This window comes from Protopterus annectens, chromosome 5.part1, assembly GCF_019279795.1.
Source record: "Protopterus annectens isolate FY-2018-M chromosome 5.part1, PAN1.0, whole genome shotgun sequence".
Lineage (NCBI taxonomy): Eukaryota > Metazoa > Chordata > Ceratodontiformes > Protopteridae > Protopterus > Protopterus annectens.
In genome coordinates this window covers 732,258,010-732,282,672 of record NC_056736.1, presented here as the reverse complement: position 1 = coordinate 732,282,672, position 24,663 = coordinate 732,258,010, and the positions used below count along the sequence as shown (strand labels likewise).

Below are 24,663 nucleotides of genomic sequence, written 5' to 3'. Positions count from 1 at the left end.
GATTTTGTGACCAACTCAGGGAGAAAAGATTGGTTGGTTCATAGGTGTGTACTAGGCTAATGGCCCTGGAGTCTTTACAAGCCTAGCCCATAGGATTACCCTGGTATCGTGCCACCCGACTTTAGTTTCCAGTGCCTCTGTCGAGTACAGCCACTGGAGTGATCCCCAGGGTGAATTTTCTATTTCCCATCCACTCATCAAGATTTCTCTTGAGAAGGGCCAGTGAGGTGCTCTGTTTGACATGTATGGGAAGTCTATTCCATAGCATGGGCAGTCTCTGGGCTATGAACCTGTCCCTCCAGCACGTTCTGTTGATTGTGGTAATGAGGTTGAGGTCTCTGGAGTGTATGGTGCAGAGGGACTGGGCTTTCTTTAGATGTAGCATTTATAACAGAGCTGGGTCAGACATGGCTTTCTAAGCCAAGCAGAGATCGCCTCTAAGTAGACGATATGAGAGACAGAATAGTTAGAGTTTTTTTGAGTCTGTCCATATAAGGACAAGTGTTTTAAAGCCTAGGATCCTCTTTGTGAGGTACTTTTGTGGCCTCTCCAGTTGTTGCATGTGTCTAGTGAGGTACGTGCCAAATGGGGCAGTGTACTCGATGACTGGCCTAATGAGGGAAGAGTACAGGGAGACAATGACCTCTTTCTTCCTGGATGCAAAACCCTTAGTAATGAGATGTGCCACATAGGACTTGCTGACCACAGTGGCAGTGTGGTGGTCAAAAGAGAGGTTGCTGTCAACCTGTGTTCCCAGATCTCTTATAACGTCTTCTGTGTTCAGTGGACTACCATTGATGTGGTAGTTCATGGGAACTGGGTTTCCCCAAAGGGGATGACAACACATTTTTTGGCACTGAACTTAAGGCCATGGTTCTGACACCAGTCGGTCTCAGTGAGGCCTTTCTGTAGGATGTCATCACTCGGGGAGTTAATAATGGCTCCCAACTTGCAATAGTCTGTGAACTTTGTCAGCCAGAGTCCCTTCGTATTGCCCTGGACTTCTGAGAAGTAGATACCAAACAGGAGAGGAGCCAGGACCGATCCCTGTGGGACTCCACTCGTGACTCGTCGGCAGTCTGACTTGGAGTTAGCTGCTTTCACATTGTGGATTCTGTGTGTGAGCCAGTTTGCAACCCACCTAGTGATACAGGGGTTGATGCCTAGCTTAGTGAGTTTTTCTATGATTCCTGAGTGGGGAATGGTATCAAAGGCCTTGGCCAGATCAAGGTTGGCTGTATGAACCACTTTGCCTTCATCCACAGCTCTGGTGACTGACTCAAAGAAGTCGATCAAGTTGAGTAGGCATGATCTACCCTTCACAAAACCAAACTGTGTGGGATCCAGAGTTTGGAGATTCCCTATATCCTTGTTTATTAGGTCCATGATGATGTGTTCCATAGCTTTGCATATCAGACATGTCAGGCTAATGAGGCGATAGTTCCTAGGGTCTGTAGTTACTCCTCCTTTGTGGAGAGGGATGACTATAGCAGTGCACCATTCAGTAGGGACAAAGCCTGAGGTGACGCTGTGACTGAACAGAGCACACAGGTGAGGTGTCAGCTCACTCTGTAATTCATGTAGAACACAGCCAGGGATATTGTCAGGTGCCATAGAATCTGTATTCTTGGCCTTGGACAGTGCTGTTTTAACCTGTGCAGCAGTAATACTGGGTGCCTGGCATCTACTGGTATTGTGATCGGTCCTTTGGGGGGGAGGGGTAAAGTTGGCATTGAATCTGTCGGCCAGTATACTGGCAATATCTGTTGGCTCAGTATAGGAGGTGCCTTTGTGCAGTAGCTCAGAGCAAATCTGGGTATTGCCGTGGAGGTTCTTTACATAATTATAGAAGGCCTTTTGGTTGTCTTTATTATCTGCTGCAATTCTGTTTTCATAGCTAGCTTTAGAGGATTTGATGAGGGATCTCAACTTTTTGTTGAGGCTGATAAGGGAGTTTTTCCAGTCTTGGGACTTGACCTTATTCCGCATCAGTTTCCTCCTTCTATTGTAGAGTTTGTTTATGGCAGGAGACCACCAGATTGGCTTCCTTTTTTTGGAGGAAAGAATCTTGGTTCTATTGGGTATGGTGACATCCATACATTTGTGTACATGTTTGTACACTGCATTGGTGTATGATTTGGCGGTCATGCAACTATTCTCCATTTGCATGGATGCCATGAAGTTAGCCACTTCTGTTCTTAGGAGCCCAAAGTTAGCTTTGGAGAAGTTTTTCATGGTGGTTATCTTTGCGGGGGGGTGGGGGGGTGGGATGTGGATTTCCAAGGTGATTAATTTGTTGTCGGATCTAACCAGGCAGGAGTTGACTATTGGTGTAGAGCAATGGTCGCCCATGTTAGTAATGACCAGGTCAAGGATGTTGCTACCTCTAGTGGGGGTAAGAATGAGCTGGTCCAGGGCAATGGAATTAATGAATTCCAGGAAACGTTGGGCAAGTGTATTGGTACATGACTAGTTTTCCCAGTTAATGGAGGAGTAGTTGAAGTCGCCCAGTATGAGAGTGTTAGGTTGGACCCTAATATTCTCCAGGGTGCTTAGGAACATGGAGTGAGTGAGTGTCTTAGGACATGGTTGGGGACCTTATAACAGGCTACGACCTGAATCGCTGTCTTACTCAATGTTAGCTGCACCTGAAGTATCTCTGATGATGTAGCATTTCTAACAGAGCTGGGTCAGACATGGCTTTGTAAGTCAAGCAGAGATCGCCTCTAAGTAGGCGATATGAGACAGAGAACAGTTGGGAGTTTTTTGAGTATGTCCATATAGGACAAGTGTTTAAGGCCTAGGATCCTCTTTGTGAGGTACTTTTGTGGCCTTTCCAGCTGTTACATGTGTCTAATGGAGGTACATGCCAAATGGGGCATTATTCTCGATGACAGACCTAATGAGGGAAGAGTAGAGAGAGATGATGACCTCCTTCTTCCAGGAAGCAAAACCGTTGGTAATGAAATGTGCGTTTTGTTGAGGCTAATAAGGAAGTTTTTCCAGTCTTGGGACTTCACCTTTTTCTGCAACAGTTTCTTCCTTCTGTTGTAGAGTTTATTAATGGCAGGGGAACCACCAGTTTGGCTTCCGTTTTTTGGAGGCGAGCAACTTGATTCTGTTGGGTACGGCTAGTTCCATGCATTTATGTACGTGTTTGTACAGTGCATTGGTGTATGATTCAGCAGTCATGCATGTATTTTCCATTGATATGGGTGACGTGAAGTTAACCACCTTTGTTTTTAGGAGCCCAAAGTCAGCTTGGAGAAGTTTTGCATGCTAATTACCTTTGCGGGGGGGGGGGGGGTGAGATGTGGATTTCCATGGTAATTAGTTTGTGGTCGGATCTAACCAGGGAGGAAATGACTACTGGTGTAGAGCAACAGTTGCCCATGTTTGTAATAACCAGGTCAAGGATGTTGCTTCCACTAGTGAGGGTAAGAATGAGCTGGTCCAGGGCATTGGAATTGATGAATTCCAGGAAGCGCTGGGCCAGTGTATTAGTACATGAGTAGTTTTCCCAGTTGATGGATGGGTAGTTGAAGTCACCTAGTATGAGAGTGTTGGGTTGGACCATAATCGTTTCCATGGTGCTTAGGAACGTGGAGCGAGTCTTGGAACATGGTTGGGGTCCTATAGCAGGCTATGAGCTGAATCACCGTCTTACCCAATGTTAGTTGTATATGAAGTATCTCAGATGCGTTATGCTGGGCTACTAGTCTGGACGTGTGCATATCCTTTATGAACATGGAGACACCACCACCGCCTTTGGTGCTTTGGTCCATGTTCATGAACACTTTACATAATCTATGAGAAATTAGTGAATGGTCTTCAAAGCCATTGTGGAAATTAAAAATAGCACATAGTTGGACCTTAATCATGGAAGCAGAAGCTCCCTGACTGAAAAGCATAGCTAAAAACTCCAAAATGTTTTCAACCAGTGCAAAAAAAGGGGTTAAGACCATTATCATACGCCCAAACAGAAAATTAATCTTTTCTACCTGCTTAGGTAGAGTTTCCTGGTGGAAAGTCTATGGGAAGCCAGTAGAATAATTTGGACTGGGGAAGATAAATTCTTCTGCCTGACAACTAATGGACTTGGAGGAACCAAGCTGCAAGCCCGAGGTTCTGAAGGTTGGGGTGCACCAGCCCCTGTGGTGAGACAAAAGATCCAGAACTGGGTCCAGAATTCATAGACGGTGAATTAAATGAGGCCATAGAAAGGGAAAGCATACTTGTCGAGGCCAGAAGGGTGCAATGAGGATCACTTAACTTCTCAACCTGCTGGCTTTCTTTAAGAAGACAGGAATCAGAGAGAAGGGAGGAAAGGCCTAGAGTAAACCCAAGGGCCAATCGTGAAGGACAGCATCTTTTGGGGACTCCTCCTTAGGGGGAATTAGAGCAAAATAGCTGCTGCACTTGTTTTGGGGTGATGCAAAGAGGTCACAGCAATGGAAAATCTCCTTTGCCCTCTGGGATTGAGAGGCCACTCGTGAGGCAAGAGAATGCATCTGCTCAGTCTATCCATTATGTTTGAGCTCCACGAGATGTGCACTGCTATTAGAAAGTGGTTGGAGTATATCGCCCATTGCCACACTCAGAGCTCTTGACACAGGAGGTAAGATTTTGTTCCGCCCTGCTTGTTGATGTACCAGACCACCAACATGTTGTCTGATTGAATTGCAATCATTCCTAGAGGTAGGACAGATTGAAAGGCTTGCAATGCTAAGAGCACTGCCCTCAATTCCAGAACACTGATATGCAAGTGGCCTCTATTGGGGACCAAGTGCCTTGGACTGTTCTTCCCAGATAATGCCCCCCCACACACACACTCTGGGAGGCATCTATGGTCACTATGTTCTTGGGTTGAGGAGGGACAAAGGGACAGCCTAAAATAATTTTCTTGGATTCCATCCACCAGGATAAGTCCATCTTGCAGTGACTGGTGATAAGAATTGGGTACATCATTAGATGGGTTAGGATGGACCACTAGGATGCTAGAAGCCATTAAGCCATTGTAGCAGCCACATGTTTCTCACTAATTTATTCTCTTTACAAACTCTAGCTTTTCAATTTCTTACTCAATCTGTATTTTTTTTTTAATTTCATCTGAATTCCACATGTAAACAATTAGCTAGTTTTTACACTATGTACATATATACTGTATGCACTCTAATGTCAAATATTATAAATGCTGTGCTGTTGAAATTGACTAATATGAATCGATTCATATTGTTTTTAGTCTACTGCCTAAATTGTATTGTATATGTTGTGGAGCTTTTCTCCCTGGGTCTCCACTGAAAACGGGCTCCCAGCCCAGTCGGACATTACCTGGTAAACAAATGTAAAATAAAAAAAAAAATAAAATGTGAAATCTTGCCAGTGGAACTATGTTAGTGGTCGCTGCCATGGACCCTAAAGCTTGGAGGACTAGAAGTGCAGGAGCCTTGTTGATGGAAAGAATGGCATGTACTTAGGATTTTATATTCTGCAGCCTGTGAAGAGGAAGGGACGCTACACAAGAGATGGTATTCAGACGAGCGCCTATTAACTCCAGATCCTGAGTGGCACTTGGCTGAGATTTTGAGTGATTCATGGTCATGTCCAGAAGGGCAGACAGGTATAGGATGAAATCTGTTGCTTGAAGCAGTAGATGCCTGGTGTGAGTGGTGATAAACCAGTCATCTAGATAAGGAAACACCCAGAATTCGTGCAGTCTCAAATGAGCTGTTACTGCTGCCAAACATTTGGTGAACACCCTGAGAGCTGTGGTAAGGCCAAAGGGCAGCACCTTGAACTGAAAATGACTGGCTCCTAGCTGAAAGCGGAGGAACCTTCTGGAGCTTTTGTCCATTGTTATGCGGTAATACACGTCCTTAATGTCTATAGAGCACATCCAATCGTTTTCCTCTAGAAAGGGAAATACAGACTAAACTGTGACCATCCGGAATTTTGCTTGTTGAACAAACTTGTTCAGAAGGCTGAGATCTAATATTGGTCTCAAGTCCCCTGTCTTTTTTGTTCACCAAAAAGAACCTCCAGTAAAATCTGGATCCTATCTGGTCTGGTGGGACTTCTTGGATGACTTTTTTTCTAGCAGCTTTTGAATCTATAAAGCTGCTTGGTTCCTCTGACTGGGTGGAACATTGGGGAGCCTTCATTTTGATCTCGGAAAAAGAGTGAAGGGAATATGGTAACCTCTGTCAATGATCCTCTGCACCGCAGCATCTGAAGTTATTTGTCGCCAGACTCGAGTGCAGTGAAAATCTTCCCCCAGACTGCTTCCAGAGGTAAGCAATTGGGCCCCCTTTCAGGAGCGCTGATAGGATTTTCCAGAGAAAGAATCTCTAGAACCCTGATTTTGCGGGCCACCTCTGCCTCGGGGTCGGTGTCTTCCATTAGAGCTCCCCCTCTCTGCCCCGAGGGAAGCCTCCACCATGTGTCCTAAAAAGACCCTTGGGATTTTCTGAACCACATTTTCCTGCTCCTCTGATACCTACAGTAGGACCATTGGGGAGCAGAAAAATATGTCCACTGCAGATAGGGTCTTTCTATCCTTCTCACACCTGGCTATAGTTTCTTTGAGTTTGGGGCAGAATAAAAAAAGATCCATCAAAGCGAGCATTGATGAAGAAGATTTGAATGGCTCTGCAAACTCACACAAGCGCATCTGGTCCCCCCCTTCAGCTGCATGCACAATGAGCCTCATAGACAAGTTAAAAATAAACTCCAGGGTGGCTAGCTGGGAGGCCACTTTATCCTGGACCTCCTCAGACCACTCCTGCTAGGGTATCTGATAACTCCTTGATCAGATCCCTCTGGAGCCTAGTGAAATGTGCCATAAAATTCAAAGACCTTAACACAAAAGTCAATGAAGCGTACACCCCCTTTCCAAATCTGTCCATCACCCTGGACTCTTGGTTAGAGGAATGAACAGAGGAACTCTCTTCAGCTAGTTTCTTTTTGGTGGCCACCACCACCACCACAGCATCTACTGCTAACCCCTTTGCCCAATGCTGGTGGTCCTCTGGAGCAGATATTTTGTCAGGTCTCTGGGGAATTGGCTGCATGGAATCAGGAGCCTTCCAAGCCTGCTGTGCAATCAATTTAATAAGATCGCCAGCAGGAGGAGTCACCCAAGAAGTAGATGGGTGAGCACCAAAGGCTTGCAAGTACACCGACTCCTTAGAGTTAGGGTCTTTGGGTTTCCAGTTACCCCTCTGTTTCAGAACCACTAGAATGTCTCCGAAGGAGATGTCTTCCAGGCGTGACCAGGTGGAACCCTCCCCATCATCGAAGTCCATGTCTTCTGTGACGGATTCCTCTGGGGAATCTAATTGTTCCCTCTTACACATCTTTTTCTGGGGGTGTCTCCTCAGTGGGAATCTTTGAGGAAGACTCTGAAGAAGAGGGGTCCTGTGCAGGGGGATCTTGCAGCCTAGGTGCCTGCTGTCCGGATGTGGAGGTCGCTGATAGCTCTGGGAAAGGAGTCTTGGGAAAAAACTCCCATCTCCGACAGAGAAGAGGCCAGCTGTGAATCTGCAGAGGCCAATGCCCTCTCCATTACCTGGAAGGCAGGCCACACTGAAGAGGGATGGGAGCCCAGAACCGAGGAGGACAACCTCAGAATCGAGGTCACACCCCCCCCCTCTGAGAGACCCACCTCCCAAGCAGGAGCCAAGGAAGAGCCCATGTCTGCTGAGGTTCTGAGAGTGAAGGACTCTGAATAAAAAACTGCAGCAGATACAAAACTTTCAGACCCGACAGCAGAGCCACGGCCCCAAGAGTCCGTCAGTCCCAAAGGAACTGAAAAGGTCAGGACAGATCCTGGAACCAAAGGGGGGAAGGCTGTTGGCACCAGAGCAGCTGGAACCGGAGGGATTGGAGTGGGAAGCACTAAGCCCTCCAAGGAGGTTATCAGAGGCAGATCTGGTGGAGTCCTGGGAGAAAACATCCCAACTCCAGAGGGGTCTAGAAGGAGACAGAAAGACCCCTTGGCCAGTAGAAGCTGATCCACCACCCTCATGACATCAACTTAGATAAGACTCTTGGGAGAATGGACAGATAAGCCTGAAGGGGACTCTGGTCTTTCAAGGAAAGGTCTGGGAAGCTGCCCTATGAAGGGGTCAATAGAGGATGAATACTTTTTCCTGGGTGTGAAAATTATGCCTGATTTCAGCACCATTGGAGATTCTAATGTTTGTGGAAGCGCAGCAGGAGAGGTTTGTACCGACCGGGACACTGAAGAGACCGGCAATGAGGACTGTAGTGCCATAGGAGATGGTGCAGAGGATGCCGTCTGTTCCAAAAGTCTCGGAACCTTAGCCTTCAGTTCCGCTGAAGTGGTGGGAGCAGAAGGCTTATGTTTTTTCACCACCTGTACCAAAGGAGATGTTGGGACCAAGTGACTTTTCTTGGTTCCAATGTCAAATTTAGAGGGGGTGTGTCAGCCTTGGATAAAGCCTCCTTCAAAGAGAACTTAATTACCCCTTTTAATATTAATTTATTTCTCTGTTCAATCAAGGCCTGGCAGATAGTACAGTCCTGATCGAGATGATCTGGGCCTAAACAATATACAGAGGAAGAATGCCCATTGCAGTTGGGCATCTTCCGTCCACAATCTTTGCACTGATTAAAGCCAGTAGTGCCTTTTGATTTCTCAGTCACATTGACAGACACCAAAAAAAACTAGGGGTCAACAGGTGGCAAACACATGCACACTTACAGAACACAGACAGAAGGAAAAGAAAAAACTACCAACAATGGTAGGTTAACGTTACCTAAAGAGGCAGAGTTAGGGAGGGAGAGACATTTCCAATGGTACAGACAGAATACCGGAAGGCAGGGAAAATAAAATACACTTACTCACAAGAAAGTGGGTAGAAGAGACAAAGAATATTGTATATATGTGTGTATATATATATATATATATATATATATATATATATATATATATATATATATATGTGTGTGTGCATACACACACACACATATCTAAATATAGAAATAGGTTGGATTAAACTATTAAAACACAAAAAAATTGTACTTAGCTGCAAGAGTAAACTGCTGACTCATCTTGCGACCGCGACAAACAAGATCTGAGGTAATATGGAGAGGGGTATTGTGGGTAGAGTCTTAGCTCAAGGGTTTTTGGTTGGCACGAGCTATGTAACGACCGAGCTGGTTCTGAGGATTGGAACAGTGTCCCAAAGGTAAAGAATAAATGAAGGCTGACAACATCTGATCAATTGTGTTAAGACAACACCACAGAGTACATGAAAGACAAGATAACATGCAAAATAATGAAAGTCGATCCATAAGCATCTGGAGACACTGATACAGTAAAAAGATCTGACAAGACTTGCCAGTAACTCAGGTATGCATTCTGTGAACCGCAGTCACTCTACCAATGTATGTGGCTAGAAGTAAATACTCAGTGTGCACTGAGAGAAAGGAAATGGCCACGCTCCAAAAGACAACCAACTAAATCTAGCATTCCAAATTAAACCTGCAGGTAAAAGTGAAAAAATGGTGAATAATACAGTATAAAACTTGTCAAAAACAGCAAGGAGGAGGAATAAGAATTAAATTTAATACATTTAAAAAATATGGAGAAGCTTCATGGCAATGGAGGTACCACACAGCGTGATGCAAAATGTAATGCAAAGAAATGTGACTGCATTTTTTAAGATCAATTGAGAAGGAAGACTGGATTGAAATCTGAAAGAGCCAACATGGAAAGCAGAAGCAATACACATATGAGAACGGGAGGGAGGACAATATAGTAGGTTACAATCGGTTAAGATTGGTTTCTGATGTGTATGAGACTGACATATGGGCAGACAATTTGGAGATTAAGGAAAGGTAAAAACTTTCAACCATGTCTTAGTACTCACCCTCATTAAATATATATTAAAGCAGCAGAAGCCCCAATGTAAGTGGCATGAGAGGGACAAATCCAACCTTAGGGAGAAAACAAGGACAATTAAAGGAGAATATACAGACAAAGGAAAGACTCCAGAACATTAAGAGAGCCTCAACGGGTCAACTAATGGGTGTTTTATGCAGTAAACTAAAGAAGTCAGGGGAAATTTGAAATCCAAAGCTGGGCAAACAACTTTAGAAAACATAAAGGCAATGCAATGTGCAAGACAAATTAAGGAAAGAGGTACAAGGTGTAATAAAGAATCAGAAGAAGTAAACAACAGAAGAAGAAATAGTGAAGAGAAAGGAATTCTGATGGGCACCAACAGAAATCAGGGAAAATGCTAAGGATGAAGGGCAGAAAGGAAAAGGCTATTGTTAGGAAGATAAGCTGAAAGGGAATAGTTTATGAACAACTGTGCTTTTCATCATATGCAGTGTCAATGTAAGGCAGGTAGAAGCAGAAACGTGAAAAGCTAAATTATGATGACAGAAAGGGACTGTGACAGAATATTTCAGAACATGAGTTAAGTACAGCAATAAGAAACCCGAGGAAGAGGCAGCGTTGGTCTTGGATGAATTCTCTTCTAAGTACAGATTAGTGGGGAAGAGTGCTTGGAGAAATTACAAGCAGAAGAAAAGGAAGGTGGTAATGGGGTAATAACCTAGAAGTATGGAGTACAATAAAGTAGATTAAACAGGAAGCACATGCACAAGATAACCATAAAAACAAGGAAACTTAAAATTATAACTTCACTAATTGTACTGGTGTATTTACATTATAAACAATAAGCCTGACAGGTGTACTAATGAGACTGCATGTCTGTGTTATTTTGTAACAAATTGCACAGGACACCAAGGATAATCACAAGGCTTTCTTTAGTTATGTTAGGAACCTGGGTGGTAATTCCCAGATATGCTCAGAATTAGTCCAAAATGACAACAAATACACCGAACCCACAGACATTGCCAACATCCTAGCTGACAGGTTCAGCGCAAACTTCTCCCCCCCCCCCCAAAAAGGGCAAATATCTATCCCAGCAGAGTGCTGCCCCCCTGACATCTCAGATGCTCAGGTAAGAGCCGCCCTCTCCAAAGCAAAAAACACAGCATCAATGGGACCAGATGGTGTCCCGGGCTGCGTCCTACATGAACTCCAAGAAGAGCTAAACCCAAACATAAAACTACTGTTCAATCTCAGCCTTACTACAGGATATGTGCCCAAAGAGTGGCGTACAGCAACAGTGGTCCCTCTCCATAAAGGTGGTGCCTCAACGGATCCTGGAAACTATCGCCCCATAAGCCTGACTAGCTTGGTCTTCAAAGCTATGGAAAGGATCATCATGGACCTCATAAATAAAGATATTGGGGACCTACAAACACTGGATCCTACCCAGTTCGGCTTTGTTAAAGGCAGATCCTGCCTCTTAAACCTGGTTGATTTCTTTGAAACAGTCACCAAGGCCATTGACGAGGGGAAGGTGGTCCACACAGCCTACCTGGACCTCGCAAAAGCCTTTGATACAATACCCCACTCGGGCATTATAGATAAGCTCACCAGCTTAAATATAAACCCCTATGTCACTAGATGGATTGCAAACTGGCTCAAGGACAGAACCCACATGGTTAGAATTGCTGGAGCCATGTCAGACTCCAAACCAGTTACAAGTGGTGTCCCACAAGGCTCAGTCCTGGGACCTCTCTTGTTCGGTATATATTTCTCGGAGGTACAGGCCAACACAGAAGGACTGTGGCTGACCAAGTTCGCAGATGACTGCAAACTGGGCGCCATAATCGACTCTCCAGCTGACACAAGCATCCTCCAAAAGGGCCTCATAGAAACAGACAACTGGTGCCAGAGGCATGGCCTCAAGCTAAATGCCAAAAAGTGTACAGTCATCCCCTTTGGCAAAAACAAAGTGCCCACAAATTACCACATAGGTGGAAATCCATTAAGTACAGAAGAAGTAATTACGGACCTGGGGACCCAAGTTGATAGCAATCTCTCATTTGACAACCACGTGGCCAAAGTGGTTAGAAAAACATTTTATATAGCCCACCTAATCATGAAGGGATTCACATCTAGATCAGGGGAGGTCATCGTGCCTCTTTACTCATCCCTCATCAGGCCCATAACTGAGTACAATGCCCCTTTTGGTATGTACCTTACCAGACACCTGCAGCAACTGGAAAGACCCCAAAAGTACCTCACCAAGAGGATCAAAGGGCTCAAACAGATGCCATATGCTGCCCGGTTAAAGAAACTCCAGCTCTACTCAGTGGCATACCGCCTGTTCAGAGGTGATCTGTGCCTGACGTGTAAAGCCATGTCCAACCCGGAATTAATGGACATGCTGCACCTCAGAAAATCCAAATCCCATCGAGCTACGCTCGAGAGACTTGAACCTCAGCACTGAAATAAATAGGACATGCTGGAGGGACAGATTCATAACCCAGAGGCTCCCTTCACTCTGGAATAAAATCCCAGTCCAGGTTAGGCAGAGTCCCTCATTGACTCTCTTCAAGAGGAATCTTGATGAGTGGATGGGAGATCGTAGGTTTACCCCGGGTATCACTTCTGTGTCACTGTTAGACAGAGGCACAGTATACTAACCTCGAAAAAGGGCATAGCAAAATAAATTTAAAATGGGTGGCGAAAGCCAAACACATTCTGGCTAGGCTTATAAATGCCCTAGGGCAGATAGCCTAGTATGAACCTATGAACCTATGAACCTATAAAAAAGTACTCAATAAAATGGATACAGAGAATAAGAAATAATATAACACTTTCCTCTGAAAGCACTATTTTCCAAATGTTTAGGTAAAATAAGAACTGTGGAACACTACATTATTAGGTCATGATGAACAGCAATACTCTGATTGTTAGGAAGCTGAGGTAGTCCTGTTTTTTTTCCCAAGAATTTATTACCTCAAAGCTAATTTTAGCAGGAGTGCAGATGGTGCAACTCTCTAACCAGGAAACACAGAAAGCTTGGTTACGAAAAAATTTAGATTTTTGCATTTTCACAGTTTGGGATGCCATGGAGATAGTTTGACAAACATATGTAATAGAACTAGGTATTTTTAGCCAAGACCGGCATCCCATTTGGAATTATTCTCTACCTTATGCCTGTTGCTTGCAGAGAGAGGTTCTGCCTACTTGTGACCCTGCATTGAATAAATCAGGCACAAAAAATGATGGACTGGAAGAACTGCTTAGAAAGCTGTGATATGAACACTTCATATTTGCATATTTGTCCGTAATCCATCTCATTTGTGAGATTATTTCTTCAGCGTAACAGCATATCATGATCACTAGAAAAACTAACTGTGGTAAAAGTCTATTTTTCAGGCAAGACTTTGAAGTATGCACCGGATATGTACATGCAACTCTACTTATGCAAGAAGGCTACATATTAATAATAACATTGATTAGAACTCTCCTAGTGTGCAAAATGAAACTTAGAAAAAAATGTAAGCAAAAGCTATCAATTTGGGTAAAATCTGATTACTGGCTAGTACTCATGCTGCCTGGATGCCATCAAAAGCAGACATTTGGAGAAAGTAAGAGAAAATCAATCAGAAAAGGAGGAAAAGAAAACTCTTATCTATACACTATGACTAAAACACAGATCATCACCCAGTTTTTCTTCCCTCAGTTGCCAGACTCATAGCATTTGGTATACTCAGGCAGTGTGACACTTGGTCACAAACAATGGACTATACTTACCTTGTTGTTAAAATTTAAGATGGAAACATCACTCTCACAAAGGAGAAGTCTGTGAGATCCATACATTTCCACAGTAGTCTACGTGAGTTCCAAGTAAATTTCCATGTGCTGAGGCTTTAAAAAAATTGTTACCTAATCCTCCAAGATCCAATAAGACTAGGACTCCCTGGAAATCGAACACTACAACACGTAAATGCCATGTCCATAGCAAAGTGTCACTAGGAGGAAATATGCTCCAGATCCGGTACACACACACACAAAACAACCCAACTACAAATAAATATTAGTGACTGATAATTCCATCGTCAAACACATGGACTCTACTCTCACAAGGCTGGACAAAAATAGAGTGATGGTAAGTTAAAATAGAGTGATGGTAAGTTAAAATAGAGTGATGGTAAGTTAAAATAGAGTGATGGTAAGTTGTCGTTCAGGTCGAAGACTTCAGAGAATTTTTCCTTAGGTAGATGGCAAATGCTGGAGCTACAAGGGAAAATAGGTAATTGAGGATGTGTTTTTTTGTAAATGTAATGAGTTGGCAGACTAAGAATTCCCTACAGAGTACTTTGTCAGAAATGTTGGGGGAGAAAATTGTTGTTAATGAAGGAAATTATGTTTTAAGCTGTGATATAGGATCGGAAATGCCAGACACAGTAAGGTCTTTTTAAGTTTAACACTACTGGGTGCCAAACCGTAAATGATGTACTGAATATTGTAAATGTGATGGAAGAAATAGACATGGGATCATCAGAGAAGGGAAAAAGCAAACTGCAAGGAAATAAATGGAATTTGTGGGAACAATACATGCAAGAATAATGTTCAGGAGGAGGAGTGAGATTTAAGGGAAGGTAAGAAATGAGCAATTTCTGAAATAGTGGAATGAATGATAATTTGTTAAAAAGAAAGCATATATAGGTCCATAGGTAAGTACAAGGCTATCGGCCCTAGGGCCTATATAAGCCTAGCCAAAAGTGGTTCCCTGGCTTTCGCCACCCAAGAATATTATTCTCCTGTGCCCCTGTTGATCAGAGCCACAGAAGTGATCCCCGGGGTGAATTTCCTGTTTCCCATCCAATTGTCAAGATTTCTCGTAAAGAGGGCTAATGAGGAGCTTTGCTTGACATGAATGGGTAGTCTGTTCCAGAGCATGGGACGTCTCTGGGACAGGAATCTATCCCTCCAGCATGTTCTGTTTATTGTGGTGATAAGGTTTAGGTCCTTGGAGCATGTGGATCGTAGAGTGGGATTTCTTTAAGTGTAGCATGTCCATCCAGTCTGGGTTAGACATGGCTTTGTATGTTAGGCAGAGGTCACCTCTGAGTAGGCAATATGCGACGGAGTACAGCTGGAGTTTTTTGAGACGGTTTACGTATGGCATCTGTTTGAGGCCAGTAATCGTCTTAGTGAGGTATTTCTGTGACCTTTCTAGTTGTTGTAGATGTCTTGTGAGGTATATGCCAAATGAGGCGTTGTACTCTATAATGGATCTGATGAGGGATGAGTAGAGACGAATGATGACCTCTCTTTTTCTGGAGGAGAACCCCTTTGTGATGAGGTGTGCCACGTAGGATTTCCTGACTACTGTGCCGACGTGATTATCAAAAGAGAGACTACTGTCCACCTTTGTCCCAAGGTCTCTTATCACACTTTTGGTGTTTAGTAGGCTACTGCCTATGTGGTAGTTCATGGGTATGGTGTTTTTCCCAAAGGGGATGACAATGGACTTCTTGGCATTGAGCTTAAGGCCATGACTTTGACACCACGCATCAGTCTCAGTGAGGCCTCTTTGTAGAATGTCCACATCCTTAGGCAAATCTATTATGGCTACTAGCTTGCTGTAGTCTGCGAGCTTTGTCAGCCAGAGACCAGCTGTATTAGCCTGGACTTCTGAGAAGTAGATGCCGAACAGGAAAGGACCCAGGACCAAACCCTGTGGTACTCTGCTTGTCACTGGTCTGAAGTCGGATTTGGAGTCGGCTACTTTCACTGTGTGGGTTCTGTCAGTGAGCCAGTTGGCCACCCATCTTGTGACACAGGGATTTATACCCAGTCCAGTAAGTTTATCTATAATACCAGAGTGGGCGATAGTGTCGAAAGCCTTGGCGAGGTCAAGATACGCTGTGTGCACCACCTCACCCTCGTCTACAGCTCTAGTGACTTCTTCAAAGAAGTCACTCAGGTATAGAAGGCATGATCTATCTTTTAGAAACCCAAACTGAGTGGGGTCCAGAGTTTGGAGGTTACCTATGTCTTTCTTTACAAGCTCCAGGATGATGCATTCCATGGCTTTGCAGACCAAGCTCGTGAGGCTAATGGGGTGGTAGTTCCCGGGGTCAGTGGTGGCAACCCCTTTGTGGAGTGGGATAACTGTTGCTGTGCACCATTCCGCAGGCACAAAGCCTGAAGTGAGGCTATGGTTGAACAGGTACTTAGGCGGGGTGCCAGTTCATTCTGTAGTTTGTGCAGAACGCAGCCTGGGATGTTGTCTGGTCCCATGGATGCTGTGTTGTTGGCTTTGGAGAGTGCAGTCTTTACTTGTGCATCCATGATTACAGGGGCTTTGCAATCTTTTGTTATGTAAATGGGCCTTTTAGGGGGGTGGGGTAAAGTTTCCACTGAACCTGTCTACCAGGATGTTGGCAATATCAGCTGGTTCAGTAAATCTAGTGCCATTGTACTGTACCTCAGAGCAGATCTGAGTGTTGCCATTGATATTCTTGACATAGCTGTAGAATGTTTTGTGGTTGTCTTTAGAATCCATGGCTATTTTATTTTTATAACTAGCTTTGCAGGATTTTATGACGGATCTCAGCTTCTTACTGAGGCTGACCAGGGAGTTCCTGCAATCATGGGATTTTACTCTTTTCTGCAACAGTTTCTTCCTTCTGTTGTAGACTTTGTTACTGGCAAGGGACCACCAGATTGGCTTCCTTTTTTGGAGGATAGCATCTTGGTTCTGTTGGGGATGGCATGGTCCATGCACTCATGTATGTGCTTATACAGTGCATTTGTATATGATTCAGCAGTCGTGCCTCTATTTTCAGTCTGTATGGGTGTCGTGAAGTTTGCCACTTCTGTATTAAGAAGCATGACGTTGGCTTTTTTATGGTGGTTTCCTTAATGGGGGGGTGGGGGCAGGATATGGATGTCTAGGGTGATTAGCTTGTGGTCGGATCTGACCAGCGAGGAGTTGACCTCTGGTATTGAGCATCTGTTACCCATATTGGTAATGACCAGGTCCAGGATGTTGCTGCTCCTGGTGGGGGTATTTACGAGCTGATCCAGGGCGGTGGAATTGATGAATTCCAGAAAACGTTGAGCAATGGAGTTAGTACATGAGTAGTTTTCTCAGTTGATGGTGGTAGTTGAAATCTCCCAATATTAGGGCATTGGGCTGTACCTTAATATTATCCAGTATATCAAGAAACATGGATTGGGCGCCCTGGGACATGGCGGGGTATCTGTAACAAGCTACAACCTGAACTGCAGTCTTGCCCAGTGTTAATTGTACTTGGATAACTTCAGATACACATATGTAGAATGCATGACAATATTGAACATGTTACTGAATTATTTTGTTTTGTATTAATACATGTTTACTTATGTCATGGTTTAAAATGTGAAGATTTAAAAAATAAGTATTTTTAACAAAGAAAATGCCTTTAAAATGAAAGTGCCCTTAAAACACACTAGCAGATTCAATTTACACGGATAACAGAGTTTAACACAGTACTGAGACTTATGGTGGCAGTACGAGCATGAATGAAACCCCATATGGAAGCTGAGGTAGGGGAAAGTACTTACATAATTACAAATCACTTACCAACCTTAGGTAGGGAAAGTACTTACTCGATTACAAATCAAATCGCTTACACATTTTTACATTTCCTGGTGAAGCTAGGCAAGCTACAGACATTAAAATGCAGTTTCTAAAACTAGAATACAAGCTCTCCATAATTTCTTTATTATGACCACATAATATTGCTCAGTTACAAGCAACAGACAACAAGATACTTACATATTTGTTCATAAAAAAGCAATTAATAGAAAACGGAAATCAAAATATAAACCAACAGTGATGACATTTTGAATACTGCAAAGAAAATAAAAGAACTGGCTGTGAGATTTGTAGAATATAGAAGGAGCAAATTTCATAGAAATAAATGGATTTTGTGGTAAGAATGTGATAAGAATAATGCTCAGGAATAATAGTTAGGGTTATGGGAAGGCAGATTTGAGCAATTTATGTAATGGAGTGAACAAAAAGGAAAACGTGCATACTGTATGACAAAATAGTGGAAACTTTTGTTCTCTTTTTTATTAATCTACAAGAGCTCACATTGCATCTTAACATGTGATAATAAAGATATTTAAAAAAAAAGAGTCATTCATTTAGCTAATTCTAAAGAATACCACTGCACCCCTCTAAAGAAAGCAAAGTGGTTGCTCATCTCATCAAGGGCCAGCTTACTACTTAAACAGTAAGAATACTCATCACGAAAAAAAAACAAAAACAAAAAAAAAACAGAATCTTAGGGATCAAACAGGTATACTTCAAAATCCAGGTGTGTTACAAATTCTAAAACCACCTTATAAACTGTCTAGGACTGAAAAAGCATACTGCACTCGAGTGCTGGAAAAAGATACCACAGAATATAAGGCTGCATTAACAAGCAAACAACCACTTTTTTGGTATGTGTGTGTGTGTGTGTGTGTGTGGGGGGGGTATTTATTAGCTGAAGAGAATACATGTATTTATTTGATTAACCTGGGTTCCTAAAACATTTACAAGTTTTAAAATGTAACCTAAAATATGCAACACTGTCAAAATTAAGAATTCTACAGTATCATTCTAGGTTCACTGGACAATCCATCCATCTTAAATTTACTGTATTCAGTTCTCAGCCTTACATCCTATATCATCCACATCTGTAGCAGTTAAAGATTTGTAAATAATGACAACTGTCTTGGCTTACATAGCCACTGATTTGTCTGTAAATATGATTATTAGATAAATATAAATTTATTGTAAACAACTTTGTTAAACTGGGGAAGTTGTCTATTCGTGAGCTATACTGCTACTTCTCAGCAAGACTTCCTGATTGGGAACCACATTAAATGTATCTGGATTATTTTATTATAATTCATACTGAAATTAATGCTAATGTCTTTGTGGTCACTGTAAAACAGAGTGAAATTGTGACTCAGATCTCCAAATTATCTGACTAAGGTGAACATATATCTGTCAGCATAATGCTTTGTAACATTCCAATGGACAATGTGCAACTCAAATTCTATTAAGTAGTCTAACTGCATTTCTTGTAAAGGTTTCATTCTAGTAGACACAGGGAAATGTGTTTTATGTCTATTACATTTTGTTATATTGGAATGCATCACTTATTGTAGTTGTTTCCTGTTGTCTGTTCTAAGGCCTGGGTCATGGCTAAAATGGCCCTTAGAACAGTTACTTACTTGGTTATCAATTGATAAACAGATAGACAGACAGATTACTAGAAATAACACTCAGTGGATGGCAAACAGAACACCCAGTTCTGCAATTTGACTGGATGAACAGATTAGTTTGAAGGCATAACCTCAGAATGATCTGGAATGCACAACGCTTCGCAGAGTAAACCATGCAGCTAATACAAGACTGCTGGCATGTTAGGAGAAAACAATGTTTTCAGATTTAGCACCAATCCAACAAGGTATGATCTTAAGCATACCTCTTAGCACAGGAATTCCTGACAAAGCCAAAAATATTGGGGGGGGGAGGGGCATTGGACCAAAAATAGGAACAATTTTTAAATATTGCTCTTATAAAATTAAATGTTGATAGAAGAACAGATTTTGTGTTAGCATGCATTTTCTAAAGGTATGAAGTTTAAAACTCAAAACCCTGTCATTATTTACCGACTGCAAATCTTATAAGAAACAGGCCAAACATGAGGCAAAAATCTGCTCAGTTGAAGGTGTGAGTTCATAATTACCTCCACTGCAAGATCTTCCCCTCAAACTTAAACCTCACAAACACAAAGTCCATTACAAATCATGTTCACAGTGGCACAAAGTCCATATACAAAACAGGTTCACAGTGGCACAAAATTCACCTCTCATCAGTGTCTTCTTCTGCTGAAATAATTTAGCACAGTGAGATGAACAGAGGAAGAAGCACCTACAAAAAAACAAACAACTCCAATGTACAACACTATTAATCAATGTCCATCCACTAGTGCAGATTATTAGTCATGAGGCCTTTACTTTTTGGGCACAAATATGCAAGCTGTGAGTACTAACCCGCATTAGTGAATACTGGGTTGTGATTATTAGCATATTATACTATGACCAGCACACATTCTTTGGAGGAGTGTTAATATTATACTAATATGCTATGCTACCAAAACAAATGCTGCTTTAGATTATAATTGATTTTGTACTAAAATAAGCACAATATAAGACAATTTTGCAATGTTACCTAAAAACTGGCTAACTTTCACAGCTCCACCCGTTGCTTGCTTTGCCACATGAAGCCCCTTTGCGACTGCTGGGCTGACTGCCACAGGCTTGTCCTCAGGATGTATATGTTCTCTTAGTTTTGAGGCTCCCAAATGAATAGCTTTCCCAGTATATTCAGCTCCTTTAACTAGGCCCCAACTTAGCCAAGAAGCACCTTAGGGATAAAAACAAAATTAAATTAACCAGAATGCCTACTTAAATGCCACCTGCATACATCAAAAATGAAGATTATCACAGCAGTTCCACAGACAGCAAATGGTTAATGACTACAAACAGTGAAACACAGTAGTCTGTATCACATTTACTAAAAAAAATTACTGACCATTCCCATATTTGTTTCAACTGTTCTAAAGTAATACTACTTAACATTAAAATGCTTCATTATCATTTTTCCAGCACGTACAAAAATGTACATAATCTGTTTATTTCTTCAAAGATCTAAAGTACTCCAAAATGCAATGGTCTGTGTAACAATATGCAGCATTTGTTGTCCTTGCGTATTCAAGTAAAGGAGTGTTGCACAAGTCTTATCTCTAACGGTAGATGTTCAAATTCCTCACTGACTCAGTGGCATTTTGGGTTATCTGCTAAGGTAACCCAGTACTGGCCAGCTTTCAAAAGCCCAGATGTTCCTTCCTCTATCTTCCTGTAACAATTGATAGGCTGGGGATATCACAACAGGGAAACCTTTAGCAGTCAGTGCTCAGTCATGTTCTCTTCCAGAAAGGACAGGAAAGTGCCCGAAGCCAGAATCATCTAGCAAGAGTAATGTCACAGCCACATACCATCTAATAAACAAATCCAACAAGTGGAATCAAAGAGCTTAAAACCCACCTCAACTATGCACAATCTGGGAGATGGTGGACAGGTGGGTGCTGCCACTGAGGCAGTGAGGAGTTCCAACATCTACTGTTACAGGTAACCAGGACATATGCAACTGTACTATGTTCATCATTCCCACTGACTCGGTGACATTACCTGGGAGGTTAACGGATAAGGTTCCTGGAACCCCTGGAGAATGGCCCTAACAAAGCCCGCTATGGACCTTGAAAAGAAATCCAGTTTGTAGTGCTTTCTGAAGGTATGAATTGAGGACCAGGTTGTTGCCTCTAGAATGACTCTATAGAGTCCACCCTTTTCTAATATGCCATCAAAGTGGGTAAAGGGCCTAGATGAGTGAGCCTTAACCTTGCCTGGAAGAGATTTACCATGGTGTGAGTAACAGAAAACAATAGCAGAGGACAACCAACATGCAATAGTTTGCTTAGAAACAGGCTGACCTTTCTTAGCACCCATAGAGGAAGCAAACAGCTGTTCCACATTTCTAAATAGCTTTTTTTCCAGTTAAGGTAGTACCAGAGTTGCCTGTGTGCATCCAAGGTATATAAAATCTTTTTCTCCCTTGTTTTTGGATCAGGATAGAATACTGGGAGATTGATGGCTTGGTTCAAGGTAAATTCAGAAACAACTTTAGTCATGAATGATGGATTGCTGTCTGTAACACACCCCTGTCTTTCTGAAAAATCAGACAGAGTTGGTGCACCATGAGAACTTGCAGGTCACAGACTTGCCTTGCAGGTATCAGAGCAAGGAGTACACAATCTTTCAAGTAATGAACCATAAATCAGCCTGAGAGGCAGGTTCAAAAGGAAGTAAGGTCAGTTCAAGAAAAAAGTTGACATCCCAAAGAGAAGATTTGCTTTCAAGGGTATTTCATGTGCAACTCCCGTCATAAACTTAAACTAACAACAAAGACAGATGAAAGAGGGAAATCCACTGGCAGACAAACTCTGATGGCTACAAGAAGCAATCTGATAAAAGGATATAACAAACCATCTCTACGTAGCACAGATAATGATTACAAAACCAGAGCGGCTGAAACCCTTTTGGGACCTTTGTTATTGACTAGGCAACACCTACAAAATCTCTTCCACATGTAAATGTAAGATTTTCTACTTGCAGGTTTGCTTGCCTCCTTAAATGCTTGCTGCAGATCTTTATGGAACAAGGTCCTAAAAAAGTATCAACACAATCACCTAGTCTGTCAGTTGCAATTGCTCTAAGTTGTGGTTTACTACTCACCCCTGATGCTATATGAGCAGATCCAGTCTGTGAGGAATATCCAACACAGACAACTGACTAGTGCCAAAGCCACAGCTTAAAACACAATTTCAGGAAAGGCATAACAGTACCTTTTGGAAGGGTGGCTACCTAGAGAAACCACCTTATTGATAAAACACCCCTAAAAGTAGACACAGTAGTCAGGGATTTGGGGATTCGCAAAGTCAATAACCTGGCTTTCAACGAACTTGTGTCTAACGTACTGTCAGTCAGCTTATAAGTAAAGACATGGCATCAAGGTCCAGGGAAGTCATCATAACACTGTACACTCAGCCATCATCAGCCCTATCACTGAGTATAATGCCCCCTTTGGTATGCACCTGACCAGGCACATGCAACTAGAATGGTCACAGAGGTTCCGCATAAAAAGAATACAAGCTGCAAACACAATATCCTATGCAAACTGCCTCAAAAGCCTCTCTTTATATTTGTTTCCTACATACTCCTAAGAGATAATTTATGTCTGGCATAAAAGGCATCCTTGCATCCCACTCTGATAGATCTTTTGCATATCCACAAAATTAACAGCACCAGAGCTACTAGATCTAAGGACCAAGACACTGCTTGCGACTTAAACAGGACATGTTGGAGAAGCAGGTATGTATCTTAGAAAATCCCCAGTTCTCTAGAATAGGCTTCCCATCCATGTGAAGCTAAGCCCTTCTCTAACCCTATTAAACAGCAAACTGGACTAATGGATGGGAAATCAGAAATTCACCCCTACTCTGACACTTATGTCTCTGATGGACAGAGGCAGCCATTAAATCATGGCCTAAGTAACATATAACCCTTAAAATAACCTGTAAGGCACAATAACTGAAGAGGGGCATTTGGGTTGCATGGCTCGGCTTACAAAGGCACCAGTGGTCATTAGCAGAGTATACACCTATAAACCTGTCAGCCTACTAATTGCCCTTTGCCAATTCCATTAAAAGGAATCAACTTCGCTTGGGCCAAAGGGGAATTACCACAATGATTTTCGGTAATTCATTCGGAATCTTTAGAAATACCTTAGGAATCATTGGAGAGAGTGGAAATGCCTACAGGAATATTCCAGACCATGGGAACGACAGAGTGTCTGTCTTCTAAGCAAGGCTACAAGGATGTCTTGAACAGAATTTTGTAGTTGTCTGTTTTGAAAGGAGGCAAGCACGTCTATTTGAGGTGTTCCTCACATCAGGATCAAGTCCTGGAAGATCTCTACATGGAGTTTCCACTCATGAAGGTCTGTACAGGATCTGCTTAGTCTGCCTGCTACTGAGTTTTATTCTGATGGAATGTTTGAGGCATGAAGATTCAGAGAATGCTGTACAGCCAGCTCCAAGGTCATAACTGTCAACTGACAGAATGTATGACCTTGTACCCCCCCTTGCTTGTTCAGGTACCACATTACAGTACTGTCTGCGACCACTAGAAAAGGAACTGGAGTCCATAAGTAGTGAAGGACTTTTAAGACATGAATCAGTGCCAGCATCTTTACATTTATGTGCTTTGACATGTTCTGAGGACCCCACAAGCCTTGCACTTGAACTCCCATGGACACTGTTACTCATACAAAATCTAAACAGTCTGTCTGGAGAGACTGGACTGGGATCTGAAAACAGAAAAGGAGTCCTGGACACAGTTGATTCCTCCACCAATGCAGTTCCTGGTTCACAAATCCCAGTACCGGTACCTGGAAATCCAAGGGATGAAGGTGCTGGGTCCAACAATTCTTCAAGGACCACTGAATATTTTTTGTGTGTGTACAGTCTGGTTAGTGGTGTCATAAGAATAACTGATGCCAAAAGGCCTAGAATTCTGAGGTGGTCTCTTGCTGAGGCCACGTCTAGGAGAGAAATGCAAGAAAATGCCTTGATTAGTCAGAATTTTTTCTTCTGGCAGGAAGGCCACCCTTTTTACTGTGTCTATCTAATACCCCAGAAATCAATTCATTGACAGGGTGTGAGGAAGCACTTCTGAAAGTTCAATTTGAAGCCAAGGTGTGAAAGGAGGGATGCAGCTTTATGTAAGGACTCCAAGCACCTGGATTCAGAATCTGCACAAATCAACAAGACCTTTAAATTAGGAAAAATGTGGATGCCTATGGTTCTGCAATATGCAACCACTGGAGCCAGGCATTTTGTAAACACTTTAGGTGTTGTGGATAGCCCAAAGTGTAATGCAGAAAACTGATAATATAAGCCAGACACAAAACATTTCAAAATGTCCTGAAATTGGAAGCAATAGGAATAGAATAAGGAACCCTGAACTCTAAAATCGCTATGAAACAGTGGTCTGGAAGCAACACTAAGCACAACTGTAAGGTGAGCATTTTGAATTTCAGAACTTTTATAAAGGTGTTTAGAAAGCGTAATTCTAGGATGGGTCTC

General features: G+C 42.6%; 1 protein-coding gene across 4 annotated transcripts in view; it reads right to left on the bottom strand.

Annotated features, from left to right (window-relative positions):
• SPART (spartin) overlaps window positions 1–24,663 on the bottom strand; it is a 579,157-nt gene that overhangs the window by 199,527 nt on the left and 354,967 nt on the right. For all 4 annotated transcript variants that reach the window (XM_044073369.1, XM_044073365.1, XM_044073366.1 and 1 more), the window contains exon 5: window positions 20,130–20,324. In XM_044073369.1, coding sequence (XP_043929304.1) covers window positions 20,130–20,324 — 195 coding nt within the window. The remainder of the gene's footprint in view (window positions 1–20,129; window positions 20,325–24,663) is intronic.